The sequence below is a fragment of the Dama dama genome, chromosome 23 (assembly GCF_033118175.1).
Source record: "Dama dama isolate Ldn47 chromosome 23, ASM3311817v1, whole genome shotgun sequence".
Taxonomy (NCBI): Eukaryota; Metazoa; Chordata; class Mammalia; order Artiodactyla; family Cervidae; genus Dama; species Dama dama.
This window is the reverse complement of record NC_083703.1, coordinates 59600043-59613947: the sequence shown is the minus strand read 5'-3', so window position 1 is coordinate 59613947 and position 13905 is coordinate 59600043. Positions and strand designations below refer to the sequence as shown.

General features: G+C 43.8%; 2 protein-coding genes across 3 annotated transcripts in view; one reads left to right on the top strand and one right to left on the bottom strand.

Annotated features, from left to right (window-relative positions):
- The window catches only part of RTF2 (replication termination factor 2), a 40800-nt gene that overhangs the window by 13848 nt on the left and 13047 nt on the right, over positions 1-13905 (top strand). The window lies entirely within an intron of this gene.
- Positions 6931-12323, bottom strand: LOC133045247 (beta-1,3-galactosyl-O-glycosyl-glycoprotein beta-1,6-N-acetylglucosaminyltransferase 7). The gene is made up of 3 exons (XM_061127547.1): positions 9408-12323; positions 8583-8678; positions 6931-7154 (listed from the first exon to the last, which is right to left on the bottom strand). The coding sequence occupies exons 1-3, from the start codon at positions 10375-10377 to the stop codon at positions 6931-6933; spliced, it is 1290 nt and encodes a 429-aa protein (XP_060983530.1). The 5' UTR covers positions 10378-12323.

Genomic DNA, 13905 nt, shown 5'->3' with positions numbered 1-13905 from the left:
GAATGACTTCTCCTCAAAGAAGCCAGACGCAGAGGAGGACTCACTGAAATGTGATTTCATTAATTTGAGGCTCAAAGGCAGACAGAAGGTGATGGGTGGTGAAGACGTTGGGGATGTATAGTTGTTTCCACTTTGGGGTGATTATGGATCAAGCCCATCACAAAATTTGGAATCTTTCTCATTAAGCTTTTACCAAAAAAAGAGAAATTTAAAGAATGCATTTAGGAATCAATCCGTGTCGTTTATCGTCCAGTATTGATTATGTCTCCGGTATTAAAGATGATGTTACAGGGGTTCCCAGGGAAAGTGGGATGTGGATGACTCGGTCCCTGCGCTTAAGGAGACTGCAGTCCTGCAGGAATCAAGTTACATGAAAAATCGTATTCTCCTTTGTTTCTTGAGTTGTTGTTGTTTAGCCACTAAGTTGTGTCCAACTCTTTGCACCCCTGTGGACTCGCCGCCAGGCTTCTCTGTCCATGGGGATTCTCCAGGCAAGAACACTGGAGTGGGTTGCCATTCCCTTCTTTGTTTCTTGAGGCCAGTTGCCAAGTGGATGTAAGGATGTTATTGGAGTTGAGGGGCCAGAGAACTTCTGGTCGTGCTGGTGAGAAATGGCTTTATGAAGGAGGCATTTGTTTTGGGCCTTGGAAGCAGAGCGTGTTCTCATCAGTCACGCTTTCCCAGAGATTGGGACGTCACTGTCGGTGTAGGAGTGCTGGCACGGGGACCACAGGAAGGACCCCAGACGTCCTCACAAGACATTGCGTGGCAGGACGGCAGCTCCCATTTCCTGTCCCTTCTGTCATGTGCCTGCCCTGCAGGGAAAGTTTCCATTTGGTCCTGGGATGGTTTTAATGCATCTCTAACACTCACTCAGCTCCCAGGAGAATGGGCCTTAAGCTCAGAGCTTGGGCAGGCAGGGCCTCCAGAGATTTGTTCTCGGCATTTCTATGCTTCCTAAATCCCATGGTCAGAGGAACCCGGCGGGCTGCAGTCCATGGGGTTGCATGACTTAGCATGTGCACACACACACCATTTTTATACTTAGCAAGATCAAGTTAATGTTTCAAGTAAATTTAAGTAAAAACAATGGGTAGATTTAAAGAAAAATATTAAGATGCTGACAGTACATTAGGCAGGGGAAGGCCTGAAGTTTGAGAGATGCTATTAGTGATGTTGGGTGCGCTGTGGGGGTGGGAATAGGTGGGAGAGGAAGAGCAGCGGCCGCATTCAGGAGAGGAAGTGCCCAGGCAGCCTGAGAAGGTGGGGGCTCGAGGTGCCATCACTGCCCGGGCCGCTCAGGAGCAGGGAGAAGCCAGGGGTGTGGGTCAGACTGCCTGGTGGAAACCAGGAGCACCAGGCTGAGGAGCAGCTCCCCGGGGGTGGGGGCTGAGGGGCAGTGCTGTCATCAGGGGCTGTTGATGCCTTTGCAGCAGCAGAGAGCCCTGGGGGCAACAATGTGTAGGTCTGTGCAAGAGTGACAGAGAGAAAAGACTAAACAAGAGCAAGTAAGAAAAAGGAGCCTGTGAGAGAAGCGTCGTGAAGGAGAGGGAACTCAGCTGGCCTGGGGTTCCCATGAGCAGGAAAGGAACCTCTCTGTGTTCAAGTGTTTGTGTGTTTTAACAAGTAGTGTGTGAGGCACTGTCTGTGTCAGGCACATCCACAGGTGCACTCTGGAAGCTTGCTTGGAAGAATGTAAATATGAGAAGGTGGGAAATTAAGCTGAAATCTTAAAGCAGTCAGATACCCTAAACCAGTGGTTCCCAGCCCAGGTGGCGCTGTAGAGTCACCGCAGTGGTTTTTTAAGTCCCCACTCCCCACCTCAGGCTCTGCGTCAGGATTTCAGGATTAGTGTGGAGCCCCCGAATATTTCTTTTCTTTCTTTCTTTCTTTGTTTTTTATTTCTGCTGGGAGGCTCAGCGATCTAAAGGAATCAAGCTTTTTCCCCTGACCCACCGGGGGTGACCATCTCTTAGATAGATGGGCGTGCAGTTGTCCTCTTCACTGGCTGACCTTGGATGTCCTTGGTGGTAGCCATTGTGACAGACCTGCAGCAGAACAGGAGCGTGTGCTCACAGCTCTGCAGAGAAATTGTTTTATTTCATGGAAAGGCAGTGCCACTCGGGAACTCTGAAGTCATTCTGTTGGTGTCTCGGAACAAAGTGCTAGTCAACTCTGAAAGTCACCGTCCAGTGCTTCAAGGAAGGGGAGGAAGCAGGGGGAATGGGGAAGTGACCTCGTCAGGATTGCACAAGCGGCAGCCAAGACCAGGTGAGAACCGGAGTGCCGGCTCCTTCTACCTCCTAACGGGCCGCAGAGCAGCCAAGACTGCCCAGTCAAGACGGGACCCTGGCTCTATAACTCAGGAACCAACCTTAGCGACCAGCTTCCCTTAAAAATCAGTCTGTTGTCAGAAGAGTAATATTTTACTCTTTTCACTTAGGTGATCTCCTTAAAAATCGCCTTTGCACACAGAGCTAGGTGGAGTACTCTGCATTTTAGTTTGCTAGGGCTCCTGTAGCCAGGCACTGCAGACTGGGTGACCCAACAGACATTTAGTTTCTTACCCTTCTGGAGGCTTGAAGTCTGCAGTCACAGTGTTGGCTGGGCTGGTACTTCCCGAGGGCAGCGAGGGGAGGATCTGTTCCAGATCTCTCTCCCTGGCTTGTCCATGGCTGCCTCTCCCTGTGTCTGTTCATAGTCTTCCCTCTGTGGAGCGTGTCTTTGTGTCTCAATTCCCCCCTTTTTATAGTAATCCCAGCCCACGCAGTGACTGCATCTTAACTAACTGCATCTGCAGAAGGTGACATTCTAACGTCCCGGGGGTTAGGACCTCACCATTTGTGGGGAGGTGGGGAGCATAATTCAACTGATAACACTATTCGGTTTAGAAAATTAGAGCCTGGGACAGTCAGTGGTGCCCTTGGTGGGAGTCATTCATTCAGTCACTCATGCAGCCAACACTGAGAGCCTTTTATTTTATAGGTCAGACCTGGGTATAGTACTTACTGCTTCTGCTCACATGCCTTTGGCCAGAATTTAGTCATGTGCGCACACCTACCTGCAGGAGCCTGGGGATTACGGTCTAGCTGGACACCCCAGAAGAAGAGGTGAATACCAACCACTTCTGCCCAAGTACCCAAAGGAGGAATGATGGTGCAGTTTCAGGAGCTGTGGTGCGTCATGAAAATGTGAATGAAGGGAGATAAGGCCACAGTGTGGAAATCTAAAGCAAGTATTTTCACGTTTTAGATAATGTCTGAAATTTAGAGGAACCAGTGTTGTAAGAACGGTGTCAGGGACTTCTCTGGCAGTCTAGTGGTTAGAACTGTGTTTCCTTTGCACAAGAATACCGTTCTTGGAAACAGGAAGGAATAAACACGTAAACAAACATGGTAGAATGTTATGTTTAAAAAGAAGAACAGTGTCAGGAGTGATACTGAGGGGGTGCACTTTCTCCACTTTTTCCCTCTGTCATTCCATGGACATGGGGCTTTTTGGTTCACCAGAAGAGACTCCAGGGTTTGAAGTTGCCCTGGTTCTGTGTTCTAAAACACATGCTGTGTGCTTGACTTCAGAAAACAGAGTCCAAAGAGATGCAGTTGCTAGGTTTTTCTGTTTTCATGGTAAACAAAGCACTAGTCTAAAACTAACAGTATTCCCCACTGTGTTCGTCCCTGCTTGTAATAAGAAGAAACACATTGGAGTAACCACGGGTTGCAAAATAAATGATGTGCTTGTTACTCAAAACATGAGCCATGGTCCTGCGAATACTGACGTCACCTGGGAGGGTTTTGCTTTTGTTTTTTAAGAAACACAGACTCCCAGGCCCCTCCTCAGACCTGCAGAATCAGAAACTGCATTTTAACAAGAGCCTCCTGGGGGATTTGTATGCACAGGTAAGCTTGAGAAGCTGACCTGGATGTTAAAGGGGGTGGTGATGGTGTTCCATCACTGAGTCATGTCTGACTCTTTGCCACCTCATGGACTGCAGCACACCAGGCTTCCCTGTCCTTCACTATCTCCCAGAGTTTGCTCAAACTCACATCCATTGAGTCGATGACGCCATCCAACCATCTCATCCTCTGTTACCCTCTTCTCCTGCTCTCAGTCTTTCCCAACATCAGGGTCTTGTCCAGTGAGTCAGGTCTTTGCATCAGGTGGCCAAAGTATTGAATCTTCATCTTCAGCATCAGTCCTTCCAATGAGTATTCCAGGTTGATGTCCTTTAGGATTGACAGGTTTGATCTCCTTGCTTGTCCAAAGGACCCTCAAGAGTCTTCTCCAGCCTCACAGTTGGAAAGCATCAATCAGTAGAGGTGTGAGTAGTAACATTTGGCTTGCTGACCTGGCTTCATTTAGTTAGGATTTGTGACAGGTGAGTGCAGTGTGTGGCTGTTTTAAAGTCAGAAGTGAAACAAAAATTCTGTTGGTGTCTTACACTGGTTTTTTGTTTTGTTTTAGTTTTTATCATGGAGTGAGCAGAGTGGAAAGGGGAGAAAATAAAGAAGGAGGCACTTCAAAAGCTGGTGGTGAATTCTGCTTCTCAGGCCCAGCCTCCTTCAGTTGTTTCCTTTCTGCCATCTTCATGGTCTCTGTGAATAATAAACCTTAGGAAATCAGACAGCATACAGCACAGGCAGCCTTAAATTTTTACATGTAAGGAAAACACAATAGGAAAATTGAACAGTAGACTCTACATGTTCGCAAGCAGGTTCTGTATCCGGAAACTTGCAGAAATTATCTCAAGATCCCTATTTGTCTCACGATCACCTTTAAGATACAATCCTTAGAAATATTGTTCAGACTTTATTTTATATGTGATTTAATTTTGTTCTTTCATGTGATGAATAAACGCAGTCAGGGGCTGGCTCAGGGTAGAGAGTGCGGCAGCTTCCCGCTGGTTCTGACGTCCATGGAGGCTGCTGCTTTGTCTCGGCCTCCCGGGAGGTGCCCTGATGCCCCACTAACACCCAGCTTGTGCTTCCCCAGATCTCACGCTGCTTCATTCCACTGTGGTGGTGGTTTAGTCGCTTAGTTGTGTCCGACTCTTGCGACCCCATGGACTGTATGTAGCCCGTCAGGATCTTCTGTCGATGGGATTTCCCAGGCAAGAATACTGGTGTGGGTTGCTGTTTCCGTCTCTAGGGTATCTTCCCGACTCAGGAATAGAACCCAGGTCTCCTGCACTACAGGGGAATCTTTACCAACTGAACCACCGGGAAGCCCCTTTCATTCCTCTACTTTTAAGTTATTTTTTATTTATTTATTTGGCTGCACCGGGTCTTAGTGCAGCATGCAGGATCCAGTTCCCTCACCAGGGATAGAACCCAGGCCCGCTGCGTTGGGAGGGCAGAGTCTTAGCTGCTGGACATGTCTTTAAGTTATCTTATTATTTTTTAATCTCGCTGTTACAGAAATGATTTATTGCAGTATTTGAGCCTTTTGAGGGCAGTTGTGTGAATTTGTGTTCTATAATTGACATTGAAATGAAGGGAAACTTATCTTTTAAGTAACTTGAAACAGTGTAAGCTTCTTTTATTTTTTATTTTAATTTAAAAGTGTACTGGGGTTTGCACTTACTTGCGAAGAGTTGTTATAAAATGTAGGGGACAGGATTGTGGTGAACCAGAGCTTTCTGAACAACCACTCAGAGCATGACCATCAACTCTGTCTGCTTGTGAGCAGGCTGTCTGGGGCGCTGACGTTCTCTGATGGTCTTAACCTTCTATCGTGCGCTTTCCCTGGAATCGCATATCTTTGGGGAAGAAATGTTTGTTTTAGTGGAAATTTAAACGTGCTATGGTTAGCTCAAGTTTGATTTGCAGGCTCTGCTTTCAGAGACTCTTTTCTTCTGTGTAGTTCCATGCTTTTCAGGCGCTGTTTTCATTGACTTAAGTGGAATCTCATTTAGTTTCTGTGTTTGAGAAGTGTCAGTTCACTGAGGGGTATGCTTTGTCCTTGAATTACACATTTATTTCTTTAGTGTCCTGTCCTGTGGTTCCTACTTGCCCCTTATTTTAGTTGTTTCAAGTTACGCTGTTTAATAGTTGTATGTTTCTAGCCCTGTATGATGCCGTGGGCTCTTAAGTATATAAAAAGTCCTCCACAAAACAACAAAGATTTGTGGATTTTTGAAGACCTGAATCTGTGAGTAGAGAGAAGTAAGACCATCCATACCTTTGACCTGTGCTGTTCTGTATGGTAACCACCAGCTACGTGTGACTATTTCAATTTTAATTAATTAAAGTTTTTAAAGTTAAGGTTCACTTGATCAGTCACTCCAGCCACATTTCAGGTGCCCAGCGCCCCCTGTGGTTGTGACTGGTATAGGCAGCTTAGATATAGACCATCTCATCATTGCAGCTGCAAGCCTGCAGAAACTTGGGGGCAGCCTTTGTAAGAAGTTGTGTTTCAACTCCATAATTTCCTTTTACCCAAAGGAAGTAGACTCTTCCTTGTTTTTCTAGGATTTCTAGAATAAAGTTACATTGTTCCTAGCCAAAGAGGACTGCTAGAAGCATATTTTCATCTTCAGTGGGAGTTTGTTCTTTATTAGAATCTCATACACAATAGTACCTTTACGACAAGATACATTCTTACTCTAACTTGAGCCTGGATCTAAGTGTTTGGAGAATCTTGATTTCCATTAACTGTTCAGTGAGGCAGTCAGGCCTCCATGTCACTTATCCAGTCACCAGTGGAACTTTGAATTATTTTTTCTCTTGGGATTTCTTTCTCTAAACTGTGAAAGTAGCTTATCATTAATAGTAGAGTCTTTGTCAGTAGCAAGTTTCTAAATTCATTTTAGGACTATCTTCTGTCAAGGAATTATTTTTCCATTCTTTTTTGGTCGAATGTTCTCTGATTTCAAGTCAAGAAAACAGAATGATACCAATAAGAAAGCAAACACTCTCTATAACTTCCGACTCAGTGGTTCAATTCCGTATTGAGATGGCTCTTCCGTTGGAAATGCCAGTGTGCCTCCACAGGGACCTCTGCCTGCCCTAGAACTCTGAGTCTGTGCCACCGCTCCAGGCACGAGACCACAAGAGGCTCGGTCGAGTCAAATTGGTTGGCAAACAGAGAAGGGGATTGAATGATCCATGGCAAGTCTCCTGGTCCATACACACAGGTGTCCTGGACGTAGTGGCCTGCGAAGAGAACACAGAAACTTAGCTGCCTTGGTCGTCAGTTTACATCTACGTGGACAAGTGACACACTTCCAAGGTCGTCTGTCAGGCCTCTCTGCTTCTTGCAAGTTCAGGTTAAACATGATTTCCATAGTTGCTTTGAAAGGGGCTTTTATTTTCAACTTTGAACTTGTGATGGAAGGGAAACTTCCATTTGTTTGGTTAGTGATTCCTGAAGTCTTTAAGGGCTAGTTTAGGTGAATTCTTTAGAATTTTAGCTTGTCATGAGCACAAGTTTGCCATGAGCTGCAACACTCTGGCCCCCTGATGCGAAGAACTGACTCACACACGGATTTGCTCCAGTTTCCACGAGTTCTCTGTCCACCACGAGCTGCGGGCTCCCAGAGGTCATGCATGCTCTGTTTTCCCTTCTGTGTGTGCACCAGAGAACTTGCCATCTTTCTGCTGGACTCGTCCGTGTCCTGTTGTGAATTGTCATCCACCATTTCCTTCCTGAGACTGTCTGCCCCTCTCTGCCCTCTTCACACCGCAGGTCTGGGTGGGTGGGGAGAGCCAGCTCAGGAGAGTAGGCTTGAATCGATCCCCAGGAGCCAGGTTCTGGCTCTTCAACCCGGAGGTGATTGCCCCAAACTGATGAGCCTGAGCACTCCCCTGCAGCCTGCTAATTCTCTTCCAGACTGTTCAAGAACAGAGGCACTGCTCTCTCCTCCACCCACTGTCTGGCTTCTGCGTTTTGTCCCAGTAACTGAAACCTCTGGGACACCAGTCAGAGGGGCAAAAGAATTCACAGTTCCTGGAGGGAGAGCCTCCTGAGGGCAAAGCAAAGAGACCTTTTTTCAGCAGGAACTGTGTTGGAAGTGTGGGGTATCGCTGGCTGATCCCACCAAGGAGCACAGACTTGTGTTATTCAGTTGTTTTGTTCTCATATACCAGGGAGGCAGGGAGCTCATTTTAAATAAATGTTTGGGTTTGAATTCTAGGAGCAAGTGGGGAAAGCCAGATAGCTGGTGTATTTTTATCTGAATTTTTATCTGTATTTTCTCTTTGGAAGTTGCATCCCTGTTGTGTGTTCAGTTTGTGAAAATTTATTGACTCAGATTCTTAGAATTTGTATACTTTTCTGTCTGGAGAGTAGTTAGAAGTTCTTTTAAAAATTGACACCATGCTAATTGGATCATCACATACATGACCATTAGCCTTTTCCTACTGTTACTGAGGCAGCAGTTGTATAATTTTTGTAAAATTTGAAGGCATCCTGGGGCGTGTGTTTTTGTTTTGTTTTCTTTCTTTTTTTTTTTTTTTTCCCTGAGCTGCTTGGCTTGTGGAATCTGTTTCCGGACCAGGGATGGAACCTGGGCCCCAGCAGTTGAAAGCCTGGAGTCCTAACCCATTAGGCCACCAGGGAGCTCCCTTGGGTTTTGTTTTTACCTTTACAGCCTTCATGAACTGTTCCCTCCTTGTTTCTCCATTTAACAGCTCGAATGTTTCCTTCCCAGCCAGCGTTTGGGGTGGAGCCTGGAGCATCTGAGGGAGAAGACAGGCAGGCTTACAGTGAGCAGGTGGAAAGAAAACCCCACCTCACTCAGGATGCCTGCCCTTGTTTGCACAAAGGACAGCTCTCGGGGGTAATTTGAAAGGATTTTCAGTGGTTAAAAAGGTCTTCACCCAATTCTTCTGGACTCATTGTTTGCACTGTCTTCCTGGACCTATTCACTTAGCTATTCAAGCTTGAAGGCATGTCCCAAATAGGAGCTAGCCAACTTTATATAAAGAGCAAATAAGCCCATTCAAAGGAAAGCATCATATTTCCCTCTGCCTCTCAGAAAACCTACCTGCCCACACACAATGGCTAGTTTTAATATTTTCCATTCTTAAAGAGCCCCTAGCATGATATACAGTACTAGTAGGTATTCAGCAGTATCTAATAAGCAAATGAAGAAAGGAGGAACTTTCCAGTGATCTGTGCTCAGAATTTTCAAAGGGCTCTATTTGAGGAGACGCAGAATGCTGGCACTTCCTTCTGGAGAGGAAACAAAGAAGCGAGCCTGGCATGGGAGCCTGGCAAACCCCAGATCCCTGAAAGCAGAGACACCCCGCACCCTCACCCCCGCCAACGATCACACAAGGGGGAGGTCTTACAGAATATATAGAGCTGTTTGGCAAGTCAAAGAGCTGAAATAGAATCTTTACGGTTATACGTCTGCTGCTGTTGCCTCGGGCCTGCACAGACACCCCTCTGCTGGGTTGTTTTACCTTTCAGTCGGTTCAGAGTCACCCAGTAGTGTCGCTCTGGGCCGTGGATGTCTTGGGACCACTGGAGCATGTCTTTTGCGCGGATGTCAGTCAGCACAAACTCCACAAACTTCCTCGTTAGTACATAGTAAGCGCTTCCAAAATAAATGGTTAAGTTATGGGGTGGCTCAACCTGGAATCCTGCATTTGGAGACACGTAGATGTCTCCTTCAGGGCTGAATTCAAGATGGTTCTGACTTGTCTTAGAGTTAATGCTTGGTGGCTGGATTACTCCGGGAGTGATATTTTTATCTTTCCACTTGCTTCTGATGTAGTGTATGATTTCTTTGTTGGTTCTGATTGGAAAGTCCTGTCCGCAGAGATTAATGACATAGTTCCATTGAAACTTGGAATGGACTAGATCTCTCATACAGTTAATATCTGCCTGTAGTCTTCTAAAGCCAGTGTGAGCCATTTTCTCTCTCTTTGATGAAATAAAAATGTTCTCAAAACAATTAACCAGGGATTGCACCGCAGTCTTATACTTCTTTGGGGCCTTTTCATCCACATGAATACAGTAAACATTCTGAGGCACATAAACAGCCCTGAGTAGCTGCACAAACATAGCCAGCTCCTTATGAATAGTTATGATATATGCCAAAGAGAAGCTGCCCTCGTCTGCAGACAGGGGTCTGGTTATGAAATGCAACTTGTGGGAAATCCTGGAGCAGTTTCCTGGTCTGTGTAAATGAGCGAGTATTTCAGATCCATGAGGGTTTCTACAGAACTTTGCAATCTGGGGAGCCGCCTCTTTCCCTTCAAACAAAGCTGAGCACAGTTCATCTGGATAGAAGCCACATTCCACCACTGCCGGGTGGGTGGGTTCCTCCTCTGCTTCCTCGGGAGTCAGATTCCTTAAATAAATAAAAATGAAGATGCAAACGGCTGTGCACACGAGAAGACCAGGCTTTGTGGCTCGCAGCTGGCTCATGCTTCGAGCTCCAGTTGCCTTCTTATTACCATGGTTTGAAATGTTCTCCTTTCAGCTTCCTGAAGGAACAACAGAAAGAATTTAGAGTGTTGTGAAAGTGCTTGTGAAACCCCCACCACAGTCATGTTAAGCATTTCTTTTACCCTATAAGAGTTTTCTTGGGCCCCTTTTACTCTATCCTCCTTCCATCCTTGTCTCTGGGTAATCTCTTAATGTGCTCTTGTCACCATAGATGCATTGGCATATTCTGCAGTTTTATATAAATGGAGTTATACTTGTGTATTTTTTTGCCTGTTTTTTTTTCACTTAGGATAAAGCTTTTAAGATTTGATCCACATCATTGCACTTTTCACCATTTTCCCTTTTTACTGCTGAGCAATATTCCATCAAATGGATGTGGCACAATCTGTTTGTTCATCTGTTGAAGGACTCTGAAGTTGTTTCTAGTTTTAGGATACTACAAGGTGCTGTAAGCATTTGTGCATAAGTCTTAGTGTAGACCTGAGTTTTCATATCCCTGAGGTAAGTACCTAAGAGTGAACTAGCTGGCTCACATACAGGTTTTTATGTTTTAACTTCTTAAGAAATTGCCAGGTTGTTTTCCAAAGTGAGTATGCCATTTTATATCCCCACCAGCAAAGTATGAGCATTCCGTTTACTCCACATCCTTACCAACACAGGGTGTAGCCAATTAAAAAAATTTTTACCATTCTAGTAGGTGTGTAATGGTAATTCATTGTGGTTTTAATATGCATTTCCCCAATGATTGATGATGTTGAGTATATTGCCTTTATCTTGGCGGGAAAAAAAATTCTCAAATATTTATTTTGGACATAGATCCTGTCCTGGTTTGCATTACCCAGAATTTCTTAGGCTGTTATTCTGTATCATGTTATGAGGATATATCTTTTCAATAAAAGGAACAGCAAATCAAGAGAAATTTTGTGATCACATAATTCAACTTATTGAAATGAATTTATGTATTGTTTTAATTTTCTTTAGAGAAGGCTTCAGTGATTAAAAACAAGATATCTTTAATAAGATTATTTGATAATAATTTAGTTGCCTCCCTTGAACTCTATAGAGATGCACAAGTAGGTGTTTTAATTAATTATTATTAGCATACAAATACCATCCTTGGGAATTTAGGGAAGAAAATTGATCAGGTAAAATGTCTGTATTGTTAGTCATTTTTTTCCTTGTTTATGAGTCTTATTTCTAAGTTTCTGTTAAAAAAAAAAAGTCATATCATTGCCTATTCCTCCTTCCTGTTTTTAAAAACCCATTTACTTTTGACCAGTGTTAATCTCAAATTTGACATAAGCCCCTTACCTTTCCACATCATTATTGTAAATACCATTTGGGTAAAGTATGGATGAGGCAACATTTTTGAGTTATCTCTGTGCTTTTAAAACTGTGAGCCAGGAAAAACTATAAATGCTGATTGAGGGTTGTGGATTTTTTAAATGTATGCATTTTCATTGTATAGTTTTCTTTTTACACATCATGCTTCGAAAATGAAAAGCAACTGCTGCCCAGATATGCGAGGTTACATTTTACTCTAGTTCAGTAAATGTTTGTTGATGGTCCCAAACATAAAACATGATGGCATAATTTTAAAGACTTTTTTTTTATAAAGTACAGAGTCATCGTTACAATTAACACATTTCATATCTGGTCTCTAAAATAGACACAAACCTTTATCATGAAAACAGAAATCCAGTTGGAAGGAAATACCTTCCTGAAATGAAAACAAATGCTTCTCTGTTAAGAATTTTGGTTAAAGGTAAACCATGTACCATAGTTTATTACATTTTCTCCTGCATTTAGCTTTAGCATGGGAAGGGGGTTTGGAGTATTTTTCAGTTTGTTGTCTTGTTTGATGTTTTTAAGCTTACGGTCAAAGTAAAACCTGCTGGCCTCATCACAGAAATTTTAACCCCACTTCACTGACAGACTCCACTTCATGCAGTGCCCAGAGGATTGGGTATTTTCCGTGGTTTGTGATAATTAAATGAAGATGAGCCCCATGTGTAACCTGTTGTCCTTCAGGGCAGTACATGGGCGAAGTCCCTGCCCTCCCTTATAAAGAGATGGTCAGTGGAGCGTGGTCAGGGTTAATCAGCCGCTTTTCCACCTCTTGTTCTGTGGCACATTGTTCACAGTTGCCCAGTCTTCCATTTAGCTCGGGTTCGCTTTGAAATCTAGAAACTGGGGAGTGCTAGAATGTCACATTGTGGGAAGGGTCACCAACTTTATTTTCATTGCTTCAACACAAGCTTTTCGAGGACAGCCTTGAAATGAAGCCTTTGGAGACTCCACTGCTGTTGAATGTATATAGTTCTTGCTGTTGGTTTAACCTCCCTGAGGTGGATAACGTGAAAATTCCTATAGGGATCTTCCCTTTAGGGCCTGGCAATTTTTTCTTTTGAAGTCGTAATGAACACCATTTTCAGCTTTGCAGGCATTTCCTAGCCTCTGTTCTTGGTGATTTGTTGTTGTGTTGTTTCTGTAATGTGAAATCAACTTCTTGTAGTCATCATGAAACTATAGTTGTTAAGCATGTGACTTTTTATCACTAATTTCCAAGAAATATAAGCAATATTTTTCAAGTGAGGGGAACATGCATCCCATTTAAAAAGTACAGTCTTTTATTTTTGAGCCATTTTTTTTCTTCTGCAAAAAGTTTTATTTAAACTGTATTCTAAAGGCTTTAGAAAGAGTGGAAGTTATTGTGTTTCATGAAGCAGGAGCAGATATAGAAGTTCTTTGTTCAGACTTTTTTTTTTTTTTTTTTAATGAGTAGCCTCATTAAAATAAGGCTTCACAGGGTGGTGCAGTGGTAAAGAATCGCCTGCCAATGCAGGAGCCACAGGAGACTCGAGTTTGGTCCCTGGATTGGGAAGATCCCCTGGAGTGGGAAATGGGAACCTGCTCCAGTATTCTTGCCTGGAAAACCCCACAGACAGAGGAGTCTGGCGGGCTACAGTCCATGTGGTTGCAAAGAATCAGACACGACTTAGCAACTGAGCACCCCAAAAACATCATTAAAATGCATGCAATGGAGCTCTTCCTGGTGGTCCAGCGGTTTAGACTCTGTGCTTCCACTGAGGGGGGGGGGGGGCATGGGTTCTGTCCCTGGTAGGGGAATGTCCAAAAAATAATAACAATAAAATATGTATAGTGTACGGTAGAATTAAATAGCTTCCAGACAATGAATAATGTTTTGAAGGTTTTACAGTTAGTTGACTGAAGACATATGACATCTCAGAGATTTTGTAGAATATCCTTCAATAGAAGTAATTACCAAGGCTATGGTTAAGGATGGTGTTAAGATTTTTTCCTTTTTGTGGTATTAGCAGTCACACATGATTTCTAATTCTAGTTCTCAGAATGGAATAATTTAACTTTTATGTTTTTTGTCCAAGCCTAAAATGTTTCCAAGAAGTTATTTCACAATTCCTTACTATCCTAACTGTGAGAGCCAGTGAGTATATTTTCCTTCTTTTTTTCTTTCTTCTCTATCCT

Excerpts from the sequence above, each read along its gene's own strand:
- LOC133045247 (XM_061127547.1), bottom strand. The coding sequence starts at position 10,377 with ATGAGCCAGCTGCGAGCCACAAAGCCTGGTCTTCTCGTGTGCACAGCC. Across the intron at positions 8,679-9,407 it reads GACTCTGAACCGACTGAAAG|ATGCTCCAGGCTCCACCCCA; the intron begins GTAAAACAACCC and ends CTTCTCCCTCAG. Across the intron at positions 7,155-8,582 it reads AGTTCATGAAGGCTGTAAAG|GCCACTACGTCCAGGACACC; the intron begins GTAAAAACAAAA and ends TTCTCTTCGCAG.